We start from the raw sequence: 23,443 nt of genomic DNA, 5'->3' as shown, positions 1-23,443 counted from the left end.
ATGTCAGATTTGTGCTGAAAGGGTTAATTTTGCACCATCTGGCTTTGTGCTAGATCAAATATTGTTTGTGTTGTAGTAGCCAACATGAGGCCAGAATAAGCTCAGGGTAATATGCTTGGCTAATCCAACAGAAATATGATTATGTGCCCGTTCCTGCTCCAGATCGTATCTGCAGTAATGGGTGATTTAGTAACACACAAAATAGTGATCGTGGAGACATGGCTTGAGGGCTCTAGATAACCTGAATGTAATGATTTTGCAGTGGGCAACAGAGAGACAATAGGAATGCCTAACTCAAATTAGGTACTTAACTTTAAACAAGTAATTAAGAGACAGAAATCCCAGTCTTAATGCAGAATGACTTCCAGGGAGTCACCTGAGATGTAGAAATTGAGGTTATTTAATTTTGCGATTTGCATGCCGTAGTGACTTCCTAGGTGCTAATCTGAGGTTAAGCAAAAAATGAACAGCTGGAGTTCTGCTGTATTTTGCAAAATGACCCATTTCAAGCAGTGAGTTCATTTAAGTGCTGTCTGGGAGGCTGTGCTGTTCCCGTGCTTGGCAGGAATCTCAAGACTAATACCTAAGAGGATTAGAGAGCATCGCTGAATGTTAAACAAGATCCAGGCTAAGCGGTGTGCACCAGTGAGCTTGTGCTCCAGGGGCTGTTTGGTGAAGCTATTACTTGCTGATCTGGAAAAAAAGTGGGCTTGTGTGGGAAATACTCTTCCCTTGGCTGAATCCTTCCTGTCGTTTCTGTTTCTCTCGTGCTCCCACTTGACGCGGTGTTTCCACCCTCTGCCCATCCCATGGACTCATGCTCTTGTGCTCACTGAGGATGGTGAATGTTGCAGGGAACACTGATGATCAGCAAGTTTCTTTTTCCATGATGCATTTAGCTCTTCTGATGTGCTCTCTTCAGCTCTGTGTTGTCTGGTTTGAGAGAGGAATGGGTGGGCATCCAGCCCACCAACGTGGGGTTGAGCTGAAGAACTTGTCATAGAAAGGTCAAGCTAAAGACTGTCGTTGGCTGGTAGAGCGATATGACCTCTTGGTACATGATTTTCCCCAGAAAGTCCACTAACTATGGAGAATAGGGGTTGGAAGGTAATCTTGTCTCAGGAAAAAGTGAAGTACTAGGTAATTTGGATGTTGACTTCCAACCGCCTTTGTCCACAGCGTGTAAAAGAGACAGCATGGAGGCTATGCCCCATGCCAGATCTCCCCCTTTACAGCACTGCGTAATGCCCCAGAATTTCACATAGATTTCTTTCCATGCTGCAGCAGAAATTGGGGATTTAAGATTTAAGATTTAAGATCTCCAAATTTTGATCTATTTGATCCGTTTGAAAGGAATAAGGCATTAAGACCCCATGAAGGAATGGTTCTTCAACAGCGAGGGTTCGTGTGAAACCCACTTCTAACAGCTTGCAGCCCGCAGTAGCATAAGCATGGCGGGTGTTCTAAGGAAAAAACCAATTGTGGAAATGTGCAAATTGCACTAGGTTTTTTGAATGGTTGACAGTAGAAAGGGGGGGGGTGGTCCGAGTGGTATACCCGAGTGGTTGGGGTATACTCGGGTATACCCCGAGTTAGGGTATAAATAGTTCTGGCTCCAAGCACGATTGTGTTTCTGCTTTTGCTCTTACGATCAAGCCAAAAATAGATTTCTGATACCCTGCAAGAGGAGTGCAGCCGGGTGTAATACATGAATTGATCATTCAGTGGAAAAAAAGCCAGATGAAGGAGATATCTCAATCAAAAGCCTGTTATCCAGCAGCGATGTAAGAGAAAAGCCTGTGGAAAGGCTTTGCTACTCCAGCAATGACTGTTGCCCTCTGTTTATGAGGAGGATGCAGTAATTCCCGATGTTATTAACACACCACCTACAACAGAAGGGCCTCATATTATTTGTGCCAAATGCATCTTTTTGTGGCATGGCTTCCGCAAAGTTTCATGGTATCATTTCCCCTGGTTTGCCCTTTTTGTTTTTACCTTCTTACTGATCAAACCAGGAGGATGAAAAAGAGTAAGTTCCTGTAAACCATGGTAGATGTCAGCGTTATTCTGTTATATTTATCCTGTACTCAGCATCCTTGCATTGTGTAACACAGGATGTTACATTTTTTGCATTTTTATTGCTCCTATCTTTAGAAGCAGCAAAGAATCGTGTCTCACGTTCTTCATTTGGGTTTTGCTCATTTTGTTTCATTACTTATATCATGTAAGATTTGCCTGAATCTGCATCTTCTGCATGGAAACAAAGAAGGGATATCTGTGGGAACTAACTGGCAATCATTGGGAAAAGCTGACTAATGACTCATGCAGAAACATTATCCTGAATATTAAACATCCTTAACTGGGTTGTAAGAATCCAAATGCTGGAAAATAATGCCATGCTGTGGGCAGGGCTAGATGTTGGGAAAATGCTGGTGGTGTATCTGCATTGGAAGAGCCACGGAGACACCCGGCTCCGTGGGCAGTAAGGGTGGCTGGAGAGCACGGTACGGTGCCAGCATGAAAACCTTCCCGTCAGTGATCAGACTTATGGGTAGGAAAAAGATACCAAAGCAAGAGTGACATTAGGGAGAGGGAGTTAGGTATTACAGCATAAAAGAACGTTTTGTCTGGCTAATCTTTGCTATGGCAGAATATAGTGGCCCGGTTACATCTGCTTCGTGCATTGGCACTGCAAGTTTTTAAAGATGGTCTAAGGCAGCTGCAGCCAATTGTATTTGCACAGATAAGCTGGAACAAATAAGTAAGCTCAGAAAATCTGGCTAGATTTATCTTCAAAGCATTTTCAAGCAGCTAATTGAAAATTATCCAAGCCACCTTCCTGATTTCTTGCATATTATTGCATTAATTTGCCAGTGAGTGGAATGTGCTTGGAAAACATACAAAGGATTTGTGAGTGCTAAGCTTTACTATTTGGAATTTATTTAATTATAAATGTGTCCTTGCTTATGTGATAATTTAAAGCCAGCTTCTACTGCTCTCATCCATGCTTCAGACTCTGATGGGACTAATCATGTAAAAACACGTCTCCGACAGGAGGGGTGGGCTGGGGTATTCCTATCGCCCTCCGCTTCTAAATACCTCCTCCCCTGCTCTTCAGCTGTCCCTGCAGCACTGAGGGTGAGCACAGCGTTGGACGTATGGTCAGCTGGCTGCTTTTTAGGTGTGTTTCTCTTTCCTGGAACGTTTCCATGTGTGCAAGACGATGCTGTTCCTGTAGCAATTGCTTACGAAAGGCTCCAGGCTGGTCCCAGTGCCGCTCCCGGCAATAGCAGCGTCCTTCGTATTGCTGAACCAAAGGGATGCTTTTTAAAAGCGTGCTAAAAAATGCAAGGTTCACGCTTCGTGTGAGCTGAGGAAAGTTCCTCAGCTGCCAGGAAAAAAACTCAATGTTGCACGTGAACAACCCAATCACCCCGTGCTTTCTTTTATCTCCCTTTTAACTGAATCAGCGCCCTGAGGACAAGCCCAGTTCACAGGACCAGGACATGGATTTATCTCACTTCTGGGAGGCTTTCCCGTTCCTAAACCAGCGAGTGGATTATGCTTGATGCATATGGTGTTTATCAGCTACGACAGAAGTAATACTGATAATCCTCTGAAGCCAAACTATCCGAGAAAAATTCAGTATGTGTTACCAAGAAAATTAAATGTGCAAACCCAGATGAATTTATCCCTTTCTGGAGTAACGTGAGCTTGGTACGTGGATGTGGACTTTCCCAAAGTCAAAGTATCTGTTTAGCAAGGTCAGGCTCACTCACATGTTGGGGAGAATAACTGAGACCGCCCAGCGCAGCCACCGAGCATCGCCTGGGGCTGCTCCTCCCTGGTTTACAGTACATTTTCTGATCATTTTTTAATCCCCCATTCCTGTTCCTTAGCAAATATCTCCATGTATGCTATAGAATTGAAAAAATGATTAAGTCTGCCCATAAACCGTAAACTGTGCTCAGCTATGGAAAGCAGAAATTATGAATAGCTGTTATTTGCCACAATAATACCCTATAAAAGTCAAAAACCATAGAGCAAAAGGGAAGATTAACTATTATTGGGCATGCTTCAGCAAATGGGATTATTCTGCATGTCAGTTATGAGTTAATTTGTAACATTAATGTAATCGCAGTCCTCGGCAGAGACGCAAAATGTTTTTAATTGGTCCTGTGACTTTTTAAATGATCACCTGATAAAAAGTTTGTACGTTTTACTATTGATTTAATGCTAAATATTAGGGGGGGAGTCTTTACAAATTTCATCATGAAATACAAATCATATGCTTTCATTGCCTTGCTACTTTTGTTGTGTTGACTTGGTAATGTTGGTAGTCTGGAACCAGCTGTACAGCTGAAAAAAATTGAGTTAAGATCTTGCCACAAAATGAGTAAATCTATAGCTAGGAGATAATAGCATTGGGACTGATCCAATGTAAGCAAGAAATCACCAGCTGAGTCATTAAAAACAGAGATGAATGGGAAGCAATAAATGGATGGCTCAGATGAATAAGAATGATTAGGAAGTGCGTGAAGTTGGTTGGGTTTTTTTCCCTAAAGATTATATTTTGTCCTCTAAAGTGGCATATGGCTCCTATGAAAGCTAATATTCCCAGTGAATGTGTCACTGCCAGTTTATAAATACTTTGAGAGATAAAAAGCAGCTCCGTGGACAGCACCGAGCAGGAGCGGAGTTCCTGCCCGCAGCGCCTGGGTACAAGCTGTTAGTCCAGGTCCATCGGGAGGTGGCCAGGACGTGGGCTTTGGGGGCAGAGAAGGCTTCTGTGTGTGGGGAAACATCTGCTGCTTGGAGGAAAGACTGGCTGCTTTCTTGGAAATGTTTCACCTTGCGTTTACTGCCGAGTAGGACTACGGGTAACCAAAGTTGAAGGGAAGGATGATGTGGTCACCTGGGTCCGGTGGCCCAGACTCCTCCTACTTCAAGGAGAAGAAAACTTGAACAAAAAGCTGTAATCTCTTTCCTGACTCATGAAATATCAAAATATCAATATATATTCATGAAGTATCAAAGGAGATATCCCAGTGCTGGTAAAGAGGCAGTAGGAGTGTTTCCTCCAGGGTGAAGGTGTGCCAGTTTGGGAGCTCTTGGCTCCTGGTCACATCAGCTAACTAACAGAGATGGGCTTTTTCTAACTACTGAAATCGGTGATAGCAAAATCAGTCCCCAGCCAAGCAACCTTCTTTACAAGTGCAGCCAAATGTAACGTCAGACTTATGTTTGATATGGGAAGTGTGCAGCTGAGGTCAGCCGGCTGCCGTGCACGAGGCACTTCTGATTTACACCAGGGTAACATGACCAGTTCTGCCCCTGATCCAGTACCTAATAATCACTTCTGACTTTAATAAAGTTAGAGTGCTAAAGCACTCTTATTTGTTGTTTCCAATGTTGCAACCAAAGGTGAGAAAATAGATTTAGAGCTGTAAGAGTCGTAAGGACATGGGAGGGCCAAAAAAGTGAAAAAATATAGTGTTACATCCAAAACATTATCTTTTTGTGCCAGCACATTACAACAGTCTTTCTCTGCAGCAAAAATTCAACACCTGCAGTTAGTTTTTGCATTTATACGTTACACATCAAAGTTATCCTGCACTGTACTCAGCCAGCTAAGGTAGAAGTTACCTGGAGGAGTCTGGCACGGACCTGAAAAGCAGTGCCCTTCTGGCTGCCAAGCTCACCCTGCCCCTGCGCTATCATCAAATTCCTACTAAAACCTGGACCCTGAAATACTCTGTGCACTCTGCTCCCCGGACAGGGTAATTAAGAGAGAATTAATTGCAAACGAAAGGTGTGTCTTATTTGTTTAACTTCCCTTGAGGACCAGACCTGTTGTAGCACTACTGACCTGGGTGTTTAAAGTTTGCTTGCGCTTGCAAGGTCTATCCTCTGCCCGTCTGGGGTGGGAGCAGGACCTTGATGCTGCTCTAAGCATCACGTTCTGCCAAGTCCTCCTGCCCCAGTGCCTGCAAGAACCACCGGTACAGGGAAGCACGTCAGCTTCGCCATTATCTACCAAGCAAATGTCAGTAAGGTTTTCCAGCAACACACAGATGAGTTAATTTATTCACCAAAGGCAGCAATATTCCCAGGTTACAGTGATCTGAACAAGGTTCATTTTATTGGGAAAATAAGTGCCTGTTTTTCCCGTTCCCTGTTGATGAGGCTGATTGCGATCTCAAGAGGAACATTTTTATAGGAATCTCTTGAACAGATGCTGACAAAAAAATATTGGGAAATACAGGATGCTTTGAAGATGCTCTCTAATAAAACAGTTCTTGCCTCGCGTTTGTTGCATATTTAAGACCAGTATTCAAGGGAGAACCTTATTGTTTTCATCATTTATAGTTCAGCCAAGGCATTTAAGAAAAAATACTCTTGGTTGCTGGCATGATCAGGTGCTGAGATGCACAGCAACCGGTTGAAAGAATGCAGTCTGCATCGGTAATCAGGTTAGAGTCAGCTGCCTCTGCCCTCCAGCTCGCTCTGAAATGGCATGTAGTCTAATTAGTTATAGAAAGGATTTTACTGAATAGTTGTAAACAGATCTGAGGGCTTGGAATAAAATCAATCTGACTGTGGAAACTTTTCAGGATAATTATAAACTGTTATTGGCAGAGTGTGGAAGAGAGACCAAAGGACTTTTAACAGTGGGAAACTTGTAGCTGTGCACGCCATTCTCTGCAGGGGGAAGAAGAGGGACAGAGGTTGTGAGGGTCCGGCGTCTAACCAGGGTTTCTTCGAGAGGAGGATAAGGGGCTTCAGCTGGTAGGGAGGCTGCCTTTAGAGGTGCTCTTTTTTTTTTTTTTTTTTTAATGCTCTTGGATGTTTTGGGTTTTTCTGTAATATTAATGGTGCCCCAATACTTGGGGTACCAACACACCCCGTGGTGGAGGGCACACGTCCAGCTGAACTGCGCAGTGAAATGCTAATACTTATTAAAAAAAAAAAGAAAGAAAGAAACAATATTTGAAGGTTCGGGGCATGTTTTTATACAAAGGTATGTGTAAAAATTCTTTCTTCACAGATCGCAATGGTCCTGGCTCAGACCTTCGCCATCTCCCTACTGATGTAAGTGCCGAAAATTGCATCTCCCGGGTAGGCAGGTCCTCGCTGCCCCACGAAGCCGCCCCGGCCACCAGCCCCACCTTGACCTGCCGCTCGACTCTGCGTTCCTGTTCATGGCAACGCCCCAGAATTCAACCGGAGAAAATGGCTTCTGTTTCGCTCAGACACTCAACTTCTCCCACCCGTCTCCTCCTCCCGGCGAGGCCGGCCAGACCTTCGATGCCCCGAGCAGGCGGGAGCCATGCGGCACCCCGCTGAGCAATGGCACGGCGTCTTCTGGCGCGCCAAGCCCCTCCGACTCGTGCGCCGAACCCCTCTGCTCCACCAACCCGGGAGAGGAGGAGACCCAATTCGGCAAAGGGATTAAATATGTGTCGGCTGAAGGGGAGGAACTGGCATGCGGCTGGGGGGGGTTCACCCCCAGGTGCTTACAGCTCTTTAACACGTCCAAGGGCATCTTGTTCTTCCTCTGCGTGGCCTCCTTCCTGCAAGGCATGACGGTGAACGGCTTCATCAACACGGTCATCACCTCCATCGAGCGGCGCTTCGACCTCCGCAGCTATCAGAGCGGGCTGATCGCCAGCTCCTACGACATCGCGGCATGCATCTGCTTGACCTTTGTCAGCTATTTTGGGGGAAACGGACACAAACCGCAATGGCTGGGTTGGGGCGTGCTGGTCATGGGCTTGGGCTCCCTGCTCTTTGCCTTGCCCCACTTCACCACAGGACGGTACGAGGTGCATTCGGCAGCGGAGGTGGGCATCTGCGGGGGGAACCAGAGCCTGCCCTGCGCCCAGGCTGCCTCCAGCCTCTCTGGCTACAGGTTCGTCTTCATGCTGGGGCAGTTCCTGCACGGGATGGGAGCCACGCCGCTCTACACGCTCGGCGTCACCTATTTAGATGAAAACGTCAAGACTAACTACTCCCCCGTGTACATTGGTGAGTTGAGCCAGAGGGGCAGCTTGAACCCATGAGCTGGGCGATGGGAGGGAGAGCCGGTCCATCTGCCTTGGCACCAAACAGGTCACGCTGAGCAGTTTCACGAGAGGTGCTCCCAGTCTTTTGTTCCCGATAACGGGCGAGGTGGTAAACAGAGGGAAGGGGCAGCTATTGGGGAGATTTTGATTATTTACAGGCAGGAGCTGTAAGTGCAGCTGGGTATTTTCACTCCTGCAACGCATGCCCTGCGGATCAGGAGGTGCCTCCTGTTCCCGGCACGGGGCCAGCTGGGGAGAGCCCCCCAGCGTGCCCCAGCGCGTGCGTGGCATTAGCATCTCTGGCGAACAACCGTAAGGCCATACCCGATCCGTGCGAGGGGACATCACCCCTTTAGTGCCGTAGCACAGCAGGGACGGTCGCTGGGCTGCTCAGATGCTGCTGGCACAAAGCACAGCCAAGCTTCACCGAGGGAAGAGGCTCAGCTCACTCCTCTGCTCTGTATCACTGATCACTTTGCAATTGCCAAATACAGTCCTATTGGGTGAAATTGCTGAAACGGCTGACCTTTCACCAATTTCAAAATTTAGCAGTCTGCCCATACTGTTGTATCAGAAGGCTGTGCAGGGAGAGAAGGAGATCACAAGGGGATCATCAGTAAGGTGATGATCTTTCCACGGCAGCAAACCAAAATAAGTGCCATTGGTGCCACGTTTAGCGTAGACGCTGCGTATTGTCAGCGGGGAGACAACGCCGCTGCTCATCACGCCAGCAGTCAGGATGTGGCAGCGGGGTCAGCTACGTCCCTGCTAAATAATAAAACAGTAACTACATAAATACGGTTTTCCACTGAACCGATTTTGCCTGCCCCATGCTATAAAAATTCCTAGGTTGGATGCAAAAGTTTCCCTGGGACATAAGCGTGAGATGAAAACTTGTCAAAACTGTCTGGCTTTGTTTCTCAGTGGCTTAGGGAGTGGGGTGCGAGGCAGCAGGAGGCTGAGCATCCCGGATCCAGGAGGGAATCAGGCTGTGGTGGGACAGGGGATGCTGGGCACCGGCAGTGCTCCACAGCATCCCTGGCTGAAACACTGCTATTTGTCTAACACGGCTTGTTTTCCCTTTCAGCTGTTTTCTACACTGCTGCAATCCTTGGGCCTGCAGCGGGTTATCTGGTAGGAGGAATGTTTCTAAATATTTATACTGAAATTGGCAGAGAGTAAGTCGCTGAAAAATAATCTTGTTCCTTTTCCTTTATGCTATATGTTTCCTTTGGGGTAAAAAAAAAATAATAATCTGGAGAAATGACCTGGTGGCTGGGTGAAAACGTGCCCATGGTGTTCAGCAGTGTTTCTGCGGGGGTGCTGAGGCTGGAAGGGTGGCTTGCATTAGTGCTGTTGCTGGAAGAAAATCGCTAACAAACCTGTCAGCTTAAATCCTTCCTCACGCTGCGCTGCCTGCGCTAATGAGGCTACGGGCAGCAGGTGAATTTTTTGAATGAGTTCCCTGATGAGGCAATGCTACCAGCAGTGCTGCTCGTCCGCCGGGTAATCCAGCCAGGATGCTTAGTCCCTCCTTGCTCCCTAGTATTTGTAATTTATTCTTATCTCCTTTCAGGCTCTTTGGCAGATGAATGGGTTAAAAAGGGGGAGCGGGTTTCCAGGGGATGGAATGGCTTGTTTCCACCAGTTTTCTTGCAAAGGGTGGCTCTGGGGTGGAAGAAGGATCACAGCAACCCCCAGAGCACAAATGAAATGGGGAGAGGTGAATGTGCAAGCCAGAGATTAAAGGAGAATTAAATGATGTAGTTTCTGGGGCTTGTTAAGTGTTGTGCTCTCCGCTAAGGCAGGCAGCCCTCTGGTGTGGCAGGAGGGATGGTGGGTGTGGTATCCCCAGCAGATCGCCATGGGGGAGGCCAGAGCTCGGTTTCCTTTGCTGATGTCCCCCCCCGTGTCCCGCCGACCCCTGCCAGCTTCAGCAAGAGGCACGCCGAGCTGTCCTGCTCCATTTCAAACCGCCGCCTCTCTCCCTTGTGTCCTTTCAACTTCGTTTCTTACAGGATTGACATCACCCCAGAGAACACGCTGTGGGTGGGAGCATGGTGGATCGGCTTCCTTGGGGCCGGAGCAGCCTCCCTCCTCATCTCCATCCCCATCCTGGGGTATCCCCAGCGCCTCCCAGGTACGCGACTCCACGGAATTGGGGCTGGGACTGCACGGTACTCATGCTCGCCTTGGGGCTTGCATCCTTATGCACGTGTGTGGCTGGGGACACAGGGGTAGAGGAAGAGCTTCCAGTGTTTAAATTGTAATTCCTACATGGATTTCACCCCTGCGGCTTTCCAGCTGCCTGTTTCCCTGCTCCTTCCTTGCAGCCGTTGGTGGAGGGAGGATGTAGCGTTGGATTTTCCCCCTGCAAATCCACCGCTTCAGTAGCATCCGCATCCCATGTCTCTCATGCTCCTTGTTCCCGTTTGCCTCTCGTTTTCAGGATCCCAGCGGTATATCGTAATGAGGGTGTCAGAGGCTCATCAGCTAAAGGACGGGAGCCACAAAAAAGCATCGGATCCGGACTTTGGGAAAACAGTTAAAGATCTGCCTCGGTGAGAAAACCACCCCATGCCTGAGGTTCAGGGAGCCCTCCCCAGAAGTGAGAGCAATGGGGCCCAAACTGAACTTGCTTTCTGCAATGCTAGCTAAAAGGTTTTGCCCATCTTCAAATGTAGCGATGGCGCTGTCTTGCAGAGGAGGTTGCAAAGCTCCTGGTCCCGTCAGCGGCTGGGGGCTCTCGGCAAATGGTCTGAACTAGAAATTGTGCTGGGGATCGCGTGGGAGAGCGGGGGACAAGTGGCTGGTCCTGCCTGTGGTTTTCAGAAGCTCACATCCATGTGTGAAGATCCGCCTGCAGTCATATGCAACACGCGGAGTTTCACCGAGAGTGGCTTGGTGCCAGCCTTTAGGTGATAGGAGATGCACAGGCATTGCCATCTCGTTCCCTCTCCCCGGCGGCATTATTTCTTCCTGTCTGCTTGTGTCTGGCCTCACCTGGCCCAATTGGGTGCTGTCCAACATCTCCTCCCCTCCGTCCCCACAGGGCTTTTCTACCTTTCCTCTGTTTTCACTTGTGTTAGATCCCTGTTTTGTCCTTTTAATGAGAAAAGAGAGGAAACTAAACCCCCGACTCTTACAGCTCCATTCCAAATCCAGGGAACAAGATATCCTGCACTGTAGCTTTCAGTTCCCTTTCTCTTTTATTCTTAGTTTCCTTTTTTTTTTCTTTTGCCTTTGCATCTTCCAGCCACCTTTTATGTGTTACTACTTCTTATCTCTCCTGCAAGGCAGTGACACAGCAGCGCGCTTAATCACAGGGCTGCTGCTTGGCTCTGTGGTGTGGGCGAGCATGCTTGCACCAAAGGAGGTTTGGTAGGAAATGGTTTAAAGGGATCCTGGGTGGGAACAAGCGAGTGGCCAAAATAAAATGTGGTCTTTTAACCTGGAAACATTTGCTATGGATCTTTGAAATCCTTATGGGTTTTTTTGTGTTCAGTTGTATTTAAATGGAAGGCAAGAGGAGAGGTGCTGCTTTATTTACAGCTTGCGTTTAGCTAGTGTGCAAGCTCTGGATGTTGCAGAGATGTCTGGGTGCCAATTCCTTTTGGAGCTTGCAGTCAGTAAGGGGATTTTTCCTTTTTGTATTTCTCCCGGGACCATTCTTAGGGAGGAGTTTGCATCCATGTGTGATGGCTGCCCCACGCAAAGGCAAACACTCGGTGTTGCCAAACCCCGTGCCGCTGCCAGCAGTTACTTCTGAACCCTAGCTGTGGTGTTTGTCTTTGTGCTGGCAGAGGAGGATCGAAGCAGGTGCTCAGTACGGGAGTTTTCAGCAGCAGTCGCTCTGTGTTGTGTCAGTGCAACTACTCACATTGGTCTGAAATTCTTGGACACTTCATAGGAAGTTTACCAGGGGTTAAGGCAGTTTTATGAAGAATATTACATTGAACAGATTTCAATACTGTTATTAAATGGCATTCTTGACTGGGTGCCATTTTCCGAGGTCACGGCATATTCTCCGCACGGAAATTAAATTCAAAACCTGCATTTAAATAATGATAAGGTTGTGGCTAAAACCAACACAAACAGGGTAGCAGAGAGGGATGAAATTCAGTGGTTGATGCTTTTCTTGCTTATCTGGAACAAAGCTCCCACTGTTTCTTGGTGAAGGCTGTCCGACAGCAGGTATGGAGGCAGTCCTCCTCCGGGACCATCGTCTTTCACCCCTCGTTCCTGAAGAACAAATACCTGAAGGTGGGCAACTCCTATCAGATAATTCAGATCAGTCCAGACCTTAGTGTGGTTTTCGTTTGAAAGCAAAAACCCAACAGACTTTTGTGTTCCCTGCTTTTGATTAATAAAAGGGAAGTGCCTTAAAGGGTTGCTATTCTGAAAACTTGCATTAAAGAGGAGATCACATCTGTGTGTGCAGCTCTTGGGGACACGTGGACCAGGCTGGAGAGCAAGGCCAAAGGACACTGTTGCTTTTGTTTTAGTAAGGGGTCGGATGCTACATATTTTCTCACAGTACGGACAGTAAGAGTCTCACAAAGATAAGCAGAAATACTAATGAAATAAAATACTATTCCATGCCATCAGGTCCTTTCTAGGCGAGCTTAATGAATTGCTGTATTCACAGTGCTGCCTAAGAGCAGGAGCTTACAGGAATGCAGCCCATACAGCTTAATCTTCTGCCCTGAAGAGACAGGGGATTAAGTGTCTGTCTTAATTCTTGGGTTGAAAAGGCCTGATAATATAGCATTTTCCTTTCTCTGGTTCCATATGATTGCTCTCATGAAATAACCCCTGCTGTCAGTGCAGAGGGATTCAAACAGAAGACACGTAGAGCTGTGCCAGGAGAGGAGGCTTTGTCCTAGCGAGCTACGGGACAGAGTTTGTGAGGATCATTCACTGGTCTGTCAAGCCCTGATCTTCAACACGAGAAGCTGTGGTCAATATTTCACTCGTCCCTCTTGGGTTAGGTGGCAGGGTGGGGCTTGCGTTTGTCTCGTGGCTTTACTGCAGCTTCTGTGCGTTGTAAAGGGAGATTGGTTTACGTTCCTGCAGGATGTACGTACTGCCCTCCATTCCCTTGGTGGTGGTGACAGTAGGTGTCATTTTGTGCTGGAAAAGTCCTCGTTCACATGCTCTAAGATTGCATAAATATCTGTCTTGTTAATGACTCATTAGCTTGTGGCCATACTCTGTTACAGTCTGGGGTGTCCTGGGCATGCAAGTGTTTCTCAGAGGAGCAGGCTTTGATTGTACAGGTGGTCCCAACCTACTCAGCAGGACCATTACATGAGGAAAGAGTACCTATATGTGCCCATATCGGTAAAGACTTGCAGGATCAGGTTTTTATAGATGGTGGGATTCTTCTCTTGGCAGTGCTGAGCCTCCAGAAATAATCCCTTTGGCTGCAAGAACTGAGGGCAGTCAAGACTGTTCAAGAGTTAGGTCGTTTCTGGGTGTGTTTAAAGTCCTACTGATAGCAATGAAAAGGTCTGTGTTGACTTTGGTAAGGTTTTATATGCCGTAGCTCCTCACAACTACATCTTCTGTCTACAAACAGATTAAATTACGTGAGTAAACCCTTACTCTTAGCGCTGAAAGGAGTGCCTCTGCATTTTCCTACCTGCAAGTCTAACCTGTAACCTTTGGCCAGCAGGCACGAAGTCACGCTAGTGCCAGGGGACAGCTCCTCTCTTTTCCTTGAACTGTAAAAAGGTGAAGGCATTGTACATTTTCTACATCAGCCACAAGGTCCACAAGTGTTTTCTCGCTAAGAGAAACTATTTGTGCTTCCAAATAAAGCACAGTTGAAAAGATCATTCCTGGAAAATAGTTTAGTAAATTAAACTAATCCCAACAGCTAGACGAGGGTTAGTATAAAGTCCCCTGTAATCAAGGTGTAAGAATGTGGGGTATTTTGTCCTTCAGCTTCTTTGTTCTTTTGGTATAATAAAATTCTCCACTTTATGTGGGTAAAGTTGCCTAAATCTGATGCTGAGCCAGAGCACGTCTCACTCGGTTGTACTACAGTAGGTTTTCTCTGATTTTACATTTCCTCCAAAGCAGTAGGTGGTAAGTGACTGTGCCTTTCAGTTCAGTGAGCATCCCGCGGCATCCCTATTGCTGCCGTCGCTGCGGGATGGCAGGTTTGTGCCTGTCTCAGAAATGGGATGATCTGTGGTACTGGTTCAGGCTAGGATTGGGGAAAGTCATGCCGCAGAATTTCAAGCTCGTTACAAAACACTCCCTGCAAAGCAGTGTCAACCCTCTTAGTCCAATATCCGAGATAGTGAGATATAATTGAGACCATCCCGTGTGCCCGAGGGTGTTTCTGTGTCTCGGAGATGGAATTGTTGCTGGATCATCTTTCCGCATATAAATGACACATGGCAATTTTTAAGGCATATCTGTGGCTCTCTACTAAATCCCGGTGGGTCGAAAATAAAATGTATTTGCTCAACTTACACATTAAGCTTAAAGTAAAACTGTGCTTAGATTGTGAGAGAAAGATTGCGTTCTGTTTTCCAGTGGGATATAAGGTGTCTTGGAGGTGTTTCCTCCATATAGAAAAGTTTGCTTGGTATTTCCCTGAGCTGCAAAACATCCATGGTTATCAGAGATTGTAATTCTCATGAGGACATGGGTGCACATGAGTAGCATGTGCGTATGTGAGGATGTAACACAACTTTGTTCCCTGCTCTTGGTTGAGTCGGGAGTCCCAAGATAACTGCCATCAGGGACTAATAAAACCTTGAAATGATTGAGATCTGGTAAGGAGTAGTGTCCTTTCAGTATTGCCCCATTTAGGAATGGAAAATACTCAGCCTGACCCTAAATGTTGGAAAATTACAGCTGAAATTGTCCATACAGCAGTCATAGGCGCCCTGGGTATGAATTATATCACACACACACTGCTGGTATCCAATCCCCATTTTGAACATGCACATGAGATAAATAGACCCATCTGGTGCCCTCATGAGATCCTGGATTATTCCCTCCTGTTTTAGGTGTTTGGTTTTCGTTCCTCAGATTCCCTTGACCGTTGGTTGTAGCCAACGGGGCTATAAAAGACGACCAGGGTAAGCATGTCTGTTAGGCGCCTGAAGATAGTCAGGACAACACCCAGTAGGAACAAGAGCCAGAGCAGGTTGGCACATGAGAGACATTATATATAAAGGCAGAGTTTGAGGGCAAACTTGTTGATCCCCACCTGCAATGGAGACTATCTCCACAACATCTACTCTGCGCAGCTACATAGGGAGAGGTGAGGGTATCCTCAGCATCCTTCCTTGGCTGGTAGGACTTGATAAGCATAAGTGGAGAAGCTCACTGCTCTTTCAAACTCCAGTTAGCTCCCTTTTGTTTTTTTTCTTTTGAAGAGATGCAGAATGACGGGATGCTGCCTCGTCTTACGTGTGGTCCTTCTGACTTGAAGATAGGGGAAAGACCTGAAATCAAAATGTGCCACAGTGATTCAATTCCAGTATATTTGTCCTTCCCAGATCAGTACTGCTGCTTCTGAAGAACCCCACCTTCATCTTCCTCTGCTTAGCGGGAGCGACCGAAGCCACCCTCATTGCTGGGATGTCCACATTTGGACCCAAGTTCCTGGAGTCTCAGTTTAGTTTAAGTGCCTCTGAAGCTGCTACCTTTTTTGGTAAGGAAACCAAAGGTTTTTGCAATGTTTTCCCATTTTGCCTACAAATACAAGAGCACTGTAGCTCATTTAGAATGGAGACAAACATGTTTTGCAGTTCATTTACGAGCGGTTATCCTCTTCGGCTATTAGATAGGATCGTTTCCCATCAGCACATCTGTACCAAGTGTGTTTTCAGTGCTGTATCTACTGACATCAGGAAGAAATGTGTCACTTCTGTAGCCATCTGTTACCCTCTAGAGGAAGGCAAAATAATTGTAGTCTGTTCCTTCTAGTGCATTACCAGGAAACATTAACTAAATGTCTGAACTGGGGGACATATTTTGTCAGCATCCCGAAACTGGGAAGACCCTCACTCAGCTGCCGTATCGTAGACCAAGGAAGTGGTGTCCAACAAGCATCAATACTCATAATGTGCTCCTGAAAGAGTCTGTTTTAAGATCTCTGGATAGGAAAAGCTGCCTTACCAGGCTCATGCCACGTTACCTGAGCTGTTACGGAGGACCACCTACCACAGCAAAGTCCACTGAACTCCCACCAAGAAGCCACGCAGCAACCAAGGGGTTATTCTCATGCAAGCACACTGCAGTTAATGTATTCAGACATGAAAACTCCTTGCTGACATTTCTAAACTTGCTTGTGGGTTTTTTCCCCTTTTTTTTCAGGTTATCTGGTCGTGCCAGCTGGAGGGGGAGGCACATTCCTGGGAGGATTCCTTGTGAATAAATTTAAACTCCGCTGTTCAGGAATCATCAAATTGTGTTTACTTTGCACGGTGTCGAGTCTGCTGGCTATATTCATTTTTTTTATTCACTGCCCTAACATGCCGATGGCAGGAGTAACCCAGATGTACGAGGGAAGGTAATAACAATCATCCCATCTGTCTTGTGCTGCATGGCCCTGGTCAGAATAGAAGGATAACTCCAAATACACAGCGCTGGTGATAGTCACGTGTGAATGTGTTAGTGATGGAACGTGGTGTCCAGTCAGTCTTACAGGCAGATGCTGAGGGTGAGACCCAGAATATAGATGTCCTAATTTTTGCATCTAGTTGGAGTTTATGGAAGAGTCTCCCTCTTTAGTGAGGGAGGGGAGATCAGCAGTGCCAGAGTGTGAGATACTCCACTCCTCAGTTGCCTTCACAGGGTCCCCCTTCTCTATCCAGTGGGATAAACTGGACTAAAAGTGGGAATCTCCTCTCCAAATGGAGGTGTCTCCCTATGAGCTGGTCACTTAAACGCCCTTGGTAGCTGTGGGAAAGACGCAGGTCCAGGGCACGATTCCTGTTCATGGTTAAAATTGGGTGAGATGAAACCCTTCCCAAGCCTGGCTTTATGCTACTTGGGGATCCACTGCATGTCCTACCGTCCTGCCCTCTCCTTCTCTTGCTCTACCCATTTCCTCCTGGAAAATGCTGTTCAGTGTCTCCCCACTGACTGCTCCTGTGTTTCCCTTAGTGCTTTGCCTGGTGGCCGCCTAAACCTGACAGCAGCCTGCAACACCAAGTGTGACTGTCTACAGGAGACCTACAGCCCTGTCTGCGGGAGCGATGACATTATGTATTACTCTCCCTGCCACGCCGGGTGCAAAAAAGTGTCTGAAAACCTCAGGAATGGCAAGAAGGTATGTCTGAAAGCACTGTGTATTAACAAGGTGGTGGCACATCTTCTTTGGAGTGATTTGGTGGGCTCTGCAAAAGTGTCCACAGGTTTGAGCTTTGCTGCAAATCAGTGTAAAAGCCCAGTGCAGGATGGATGCTCTCAGGCACCGCCTGGGATGAAGGCAGAAAGTACCCTGAGGTTGCCCTGCTTTGCTTCTCTCAATTTGTCCAACCGGTTTTGCCTCACTCCGGGTCAAACTGCGCTGATATCCATGGTAAATCACCCAGGCAGGCGGGGAGCTTGGTAGGCACCGAATTCCTGTCCCAATGCTTATTTAGCATCTTCAGTGAACATGATGCACCTCCTCATCCTTCCAGCATGTTGCTCATAGAGACAGGCAAAGGCTTAAGAAGAGTAATGATGACATTCAGCATTCAAGGGCTGCCTGGCAAAGTTAATTTCTCTTATTTAATAACCTATTTTGAAACAGGGGTGTGTCAAGAATGCAGCTTGATTTCTGCTTCGCTTCGCTCCGCTCCGGGAGTGAAACCGGCCGGTTTCTGCCCTCCCTGAATTTCTCTCTTTTTAAAGCTTTGAGTATCACCATGCTGTCCTTGGCAAAGCACCCACCAGCCTTTCTTTCCCAGGTCTATCACGAGTGTAGCTGCGTTGAGAAGACTGTCCTGCCCGGCCCCGGCCACGCAGAGGCAGGGAAATGCACCTCCTCTTGTGCGAAAAGGCCCCTGCTCCTGTTCTTCATGTTCGTGGTGATCCTCTTCACCTTCCTGAGCAGTATTCCTGCCCTGACGGCCACGCTGCGGTAAGCACGGGATCGCCTCGTCCTCCGCCAGCGCTGCAAGAATCCGCCTCTCTACTTTATCCTGCTGGCTCAAGCCATGGGGAAGGTGTGATGGGAACCACCTTGTTACTGGCAGCTTGGAGACATGGGGACTAATTCCCTTCCCTGTCTAGCTGGGAAGGCAAATTTTAGCATTGGCAGCTCTATCCTCTGACATCAGGCACCCACCTGTGTGTCCCAGTTTGCAGCAGTGGTGGGGGGACGTTGCACTGTGGTGAACTTCAATCTCCAGAGGGGATGGAGGTCCCAAGCATGCTGGACCCAAGTGCACGGCGTTGCAGGGCGGGGAGGTGCCGTGCAGCCTGGCAGCATTTTTAAACAATCCCCTTTTGTTCCCCAGGTGTGTCTCTGACAGGCAAAGGTCATTCGCACTCGGGATCCAGTGGATTGTAGTACGAACACTAGGTATGGAACAGAGTGAATTTGGGCATCGGTATGGTCCGTTGGCTTGTTGGAGCATGTGCCAAGCTGTTACCTAAGAACAAAACATGTTGGGTTGGAAAAGAAGGGGGTAGGGCATGCGCTGTTGAAAGGAGGATGCTTTCTCTTGTTTGCCATCATTCAGAAAAACCTAATTCCCTTTGCAAATGATTTGCAAACTGAATGAAGAGTTCTGTAACACATCACAGGTGGGGTAGAAGAGCAGTGTCCTGGCAACATGTCCTTATTTTAAGAAAAAAGGAGCAGAGGCGTTGAAGCTCCTGTGTATGTCTTTTGGCTCTTGTGCAATGTGCAGGCCAGGATGGTCAAAAGACCCGCTGGACTCTCAGGTCTTGAAATTCAGCGTATTTTGGATACCTTGTGGCTCTAGGTGTTGCAGGATGAGTTTGTTTAATCATGGTAGCAGCAGAGCCTGATGCTTTTCTGCAAGCACCGTGCGTCTTGCAAGGCTGGCGCGTAGGTGCTGCCCAAACTGAAGGTCCGCTCTCTCTTCCCGCAGGAGGCATCCCTGGCCCCATCGCCTTTGGGTCCATGATCGACAAATCCTGCCTGCTCTGGCAGGACCAGTGCGGTGAGCAAGGTTCTTGCTACGTTTACCAGAACTCAGCCATGAGCCGATACACCCTCATCGCTGGACTGGTCTACAAGGTGATGCTGCCTGTTAACTTCACTCTCTGATAAAGCGAGCAGGTCTTTAGAAGACAGCATTTTGCTCTGGGAGAGAATTTTACAAAATTGGGTTGTCCTGATCTGCGCCTCCCCCCCAAATTAGACCTTCACACAAGAAGTGTTCTCAGGGAAGGCAAAAGCTCCATTTGCTTCGCTCCAGGCACCATCATTCTCTTAAATTCCCATTACTTTCTAGGCTTACAGCTTCTGTTGCACCATATGAAATATCTCCTCTTCTCCCAGCAGTTACTGAAGTGATTTTTTGCTAGAAATGGAGTAAAATATATAACTGCGGTGTGTTAGTGAGAGTGAGGGATGGCATTGTGGGCAGGCTGTAAATAACCATTCCCCAATCACTGCTAGAAAATAAGAGAGCTTAGCTGTGTGTTTCTTATTTATTAGCTGAAAACCATCATTTTAACTGCTCCCAAACAAGCACTTGCCCTAGGTAGTAGTGTTTAGCAGTTGCTGTGATAAAGAGGCTTTCCAAAGCCTTCCAGCAAATGGCTCAGGCGGTGTTGGTCCACACAGCACTGTGCTCCAGGTGTCCGTGTGGGGCTGAACAGCTTTCCAGATTCTCACTGTCCCATTGCTATGGGGCTGGCTAAATTCAGATTTTTGCCCTCTCCGGCTCTGTGCGCTGATCTGCTGCCCAGGCTGGCCTTCAGCATCATCTCATCCCCAAAGCTTGGTCAGCAAATCTCATCCCGAATGAGGGCTAGGCGCCTGGTTTTGGGGGGAGCAGAGAGTAACGGGATGTCTTCATGGCTGCAGGTGCTTGGGACAACCTTCTTTATAGTCGCCTGTTTACTCTACAAACCCCCGCCACCAGAGTTGGCTCCGGGCAGCTCGGATGCGTCTGAAAATGGCAACTGTGACCTCCAGGAACACAAACCTTCGCTGCCGGCTGAAGAGGATATATAGCGCTGTACACGTGCAAGTGACTTTCTCAGTCTCAAAAATATGATGAGAAGACGTTACGCACTCCCTAGGGGTTTTTAGATTAATGGCAAAATTATCACTTTTTTTAGTTCAAGATAAATAATTTAATTAACCACTGGTGTGCTTGCTATTAACAGCAGAAGCACATTTAAAATTGTGCGCTGATGCCGTATGCAGTTATTTAATTTTATTTAAAGAAAGGGCTACCACAGCTTTATTCTATGTCTGTGACAAGCAAGGACGGCGTTCTCCACTCGTGGAAATAAGCACCGGTAACTCCAATGGAGCATGTGGGGTTTAAACCACCAGAGTATCTGGGCTCTAATATCTCAATTGTAAAGCCAACTGTAGCAAAACTTCTGTTGAGACTTCCTAAGCCTGAAAAGAGTCCTGCTGTCCTGCAGTCTGCATTGCAAAGAGGACGACTGGCCCTTAAACTGCTGTATGCAAAGCAGACGGCCCCGTCAGTGTCGTCCTCCTTCCTGTGACACACAGCATCGCTCCTTTTGTTCAGGAGCAGGTTATCTAATTATGCAAATTCATATTACTGTGCATTGAGAGAGAGGTTTGAGAGGAGATTTGTCTAGCAAATTCATCAGTACACTACAGGCAGCCATCCCCGAGAGCTGCCGAGCACCGTATGTTCACTGCCTCATTTCACTGCAGGGTTTACACCGTGGTGACACTTCATCTTTTTTTTTTTTCTTGCGTTGTTTAAAGGTGATGCCTTTTGTAATGTACTGTGCAAAACTTGAACTTATTTCTTGCTGTTTGTTGGGTGCGGGAAGACATGAGATACAGATCTATGCAATGCTTCTCTTCGGTTGCTCTGTAAAGACGTTGAGTTTGGGTAGATGAGAAAAGTCAGAATGAATTTAATTTGTCTCTAGACCGCTAGCTTAAGGGATAGCTTGCCCTAACGATAGACTGCCTTGTGGAAAGGGGATGCTGACTTGTAACTGGCCTGCTTGCGAGTAGAGAGAGCAGCGTTCCCAAAATGACCTTTGAATGTGCACTTGCAATATTGACCAGGACCTTTCTGAGGGGGGGGAAGTGGAATTTGGGCAGGCGTCCGTCTGGCTTCCCTCTCAACCCAGATCAGGCGAGGTTAGTGCTTAGTCTGCCTGTATTTGCACAGCCACACGATCCAGGTACAGCTCCGGGGTAGGGCCATGGCCGGCCCCTGGACTCCTACACTGTATAAACCACGTTCACGGGGACGGGACCTACATTATTGAGCTGCAAAACTGGTGCTTCTTTTGTGCCAGCTGCTACTTAGAATTACTTTGTAGATGTTTTTGTATATTTTGTGTATTTATGCTTTCATAAACGGACACGAGATGGGCATTTGTTTCCTTCGTTAGCAAAGGACCGACTCTCAGAGTGGAGGCGAAGCCGTTCCCGTTGCAGACGGGGATGGCGGCGGTGGGAGCGTGGTCGGTCTTCAGGTCGATGGCAGTCAGGAAAGCAGCTTCCTCCATTCACAGATCCCCTTCCACCAAAGCCAGGTAGTGACCTTCCCGCATCCAGAGCCCTTGTTTCCCAGCCTCCGTCAAGCACTGGGAGAGACTTGAGCATCTCCAGTAACTGCTGGAAAAACTAGAAGTGCTCAGGGTGAGATGGAGGGTGGCTTTTGGCTGCTTGAACATGGGCGGCTGGTGTTTGATGGGGCACAGCGTGCAGGAGAGCCCTGTTTTTCCAGGGAGGCAGGATTAGACCCACTGATGCAGGAGTTAACCCCAACACCACCCAAACACCAAAGGCTTCTTCACAACCTCCACCTGGGTTTGGAGCCACCTGCAAACACAAGCCTGTCTCCAGGCCTTGCCCAGCGATTGCTCTTCCCAGCTTACAGACACTTTGGGTACAAGCAGGGATCTTAGATGGGGAAAATGCATGAATGTATTTTGGGAACATATTTTATGTATGATGTATTTATGAAAGGTAGAAGTTTTTCTTAATATATATATATATATATATGGATATTGCAATGCAATTCTAGTGTTTATAAAATGAGCTTTATCTGAGTGTGTTGTTTCCAGAGCAAAAGAAAAGCTCGTGGGATTCTGGGCATTTATGATGTTGCTGGTAAGTCATAGATTTAAGTAAGCAGCAACAAGGTGTTCCTGTTCCATAAATAGGTTATGTAGGTGTACAGGTAACAAAATATTTGAAAGTATGTTTCCCAGTCTCATATGAAGTATTATATTGCCATAAAAGCATAGAAATATAATCAGTATTTCACAGGTGCTTGTGTGCGTGTTTTTCATCGGTTGTCGCCCTTTCCCAGCTGCTGTTCTCAGCAGGGGTGGGCTGGATCCGTGCTGCCTGGGAAGCCCGTGCCGCAGAGCCTCCTGCTAACGGGGTCAGGGCCACCCCATGGGGGTCCAGGCTTCACTGCAGGTCATCGTGGTGTCTCCAAGGAGGAGAGTTTGGGTTTAGGTTTGTGCTTAAACACTAGTTAATACAGCCCCTCGTGGATACAGGAGCTGCAGGCAGCATCGTCTGACTGGTGGGACGGCAGGTGACATTGAGACCCTGTGGGTTGGTGTCTCCTACTGATTTACCCTCTCCTCCTGAGACAGAGGATAATTGCTTTTGAAGGCAAAGTGAGGTTTTTGGTTGCTGGGGAAGAAGAACGAAGAGGACAAGGTAATACCTTCGCTGCCTTCCTTCATCCACAGACCAACCCCATTTAAAGCCGTGGAGTTTCTCCCAGACCTACGCTACGTAAACAAGGTCAAAGTCCTGTGTCACCTAGGGTTTGTTAAGGGGTGATTCATGCTGTTAAAGAATACAAACAAACAGGGGTTGGTATTGAGGAAAAGCCACGGGGAGGTAAAACAAATGAGCACTCAGAAGGGAGTCCAAGCAGGAAGAACTGAATGTGATATATTGTAGACAAAACCCCAGGCCGTTTTTCTCCAGTGAAGAGTTTGTTTGGAAGCTTCCTGGAGGTTTTAAAATGACAGCAAATGAAAGCTTTGAATGTGATACACAGATGGTTTCGCGGAGCTTCCTACCCTTTCCCTGCTGCTGTGGCCTCTCTTCTACTCCCCGGGTGTGCAGAAGAGCCTCGATGCCTCCCCGTCCCGGCAGCTGCACCCCCTCGGCTTCCCGTGCTCCCTCCCCGTGCAGCCCAGCCTTCGTTCTTGCCAGAGACGGGAACAGGAGCAAATACTGATAA

General features: G+C 47.5%; 1 protein-coding gene across 2 annotated transcripts in view; it reads left to right on the top strand.

Annotated features, from left to right (window-relative positions):
- SLCO4A1 (solute carrier organic anion transporter family member 4A1) overlaps positions 1 to 22,198 on the top strand; it is a 28,240-nt gene extending 6,042 nt beyond the window's left edge. The window contains exons 1-12 of one of the 2 annotated variants that reach the window (XM_076351903.1): positions 6,738 to 6,789; positions 7,049 to 8,028; positions 9,154 to 9,244; positions 10,085 to 10,206; positions 10,516 to 10,627; positions 15,590 to 15,744; positions 16,410 to 16,605; positions 17,202 to 17,367; positions 17,993 to 18,165; positions 18,545 to 18,609; positions 19,145 to 19,293; positions 20,089 to 22,198. In XM_076351903.1, the coding sequence (XP_076208018.1) occupies positions 7,203 to 8,028; positions 9,154 to 9,244; positions 10,085 to 10,206; positions 10,516 to 10,627; positions 15,590 to 15,744; positions 16,410 to 16,605; positions 17,202 to 17,367; positions 17,993 to 18,165; positions 18,545 to 18,609; positions 19,145 to 19,293; positions 20,089 to 20,238 (2,205 nt within the window). In that variant the 5' untranslated portion in view covers positions 6,738 to 6,789; positions 7,049 to 7,202 and the 3' untranslated portion in view covers positions 20,239 to 22,198. Of the gene's footprint in view, positions 1 to 6,737; positions 6,790 to 7,048; positions 8,029 to 9,153; positions 9,245 to 10,084; positions 10,207 to 10,515; positions 10,628 to 15,589; positions 15,745 to 16,409; positions 16,606 to 17,201; positions 17,368 to 17,992; positions 18,166 to 18,544; positions 18,610 to 19,144; positions 19,294 to 20,088 lie in introns of those variants that run through there. The other variant, XM_076351902.1, reaches the window with a different exon arrangement.
- The last annotated feature ends 1,245 nt before the right edge of the window (positions 22,199 to 23,443 follow it).

Source organism: Aptenodytes patagonicus, chromosome 14, assembly GCF_965638725.1.
Source record: "Aptenodytes patagonicus chromosome 14, bAptPat1.pri.cur, whole genome shotgun sequence".
In the NCBI taxonomy this organism is placed as follows: Eukaryota; Metazoa; Chordata; class Aves; order Sphenisciformes; family Spheniscidae; genus Aptenodytes; species Aptenodytes patagonicus.
Note: the sequence above shows the minus strand (reverse complement) of the source record. Positions and strands in the feature narration are given on the sequence as shown.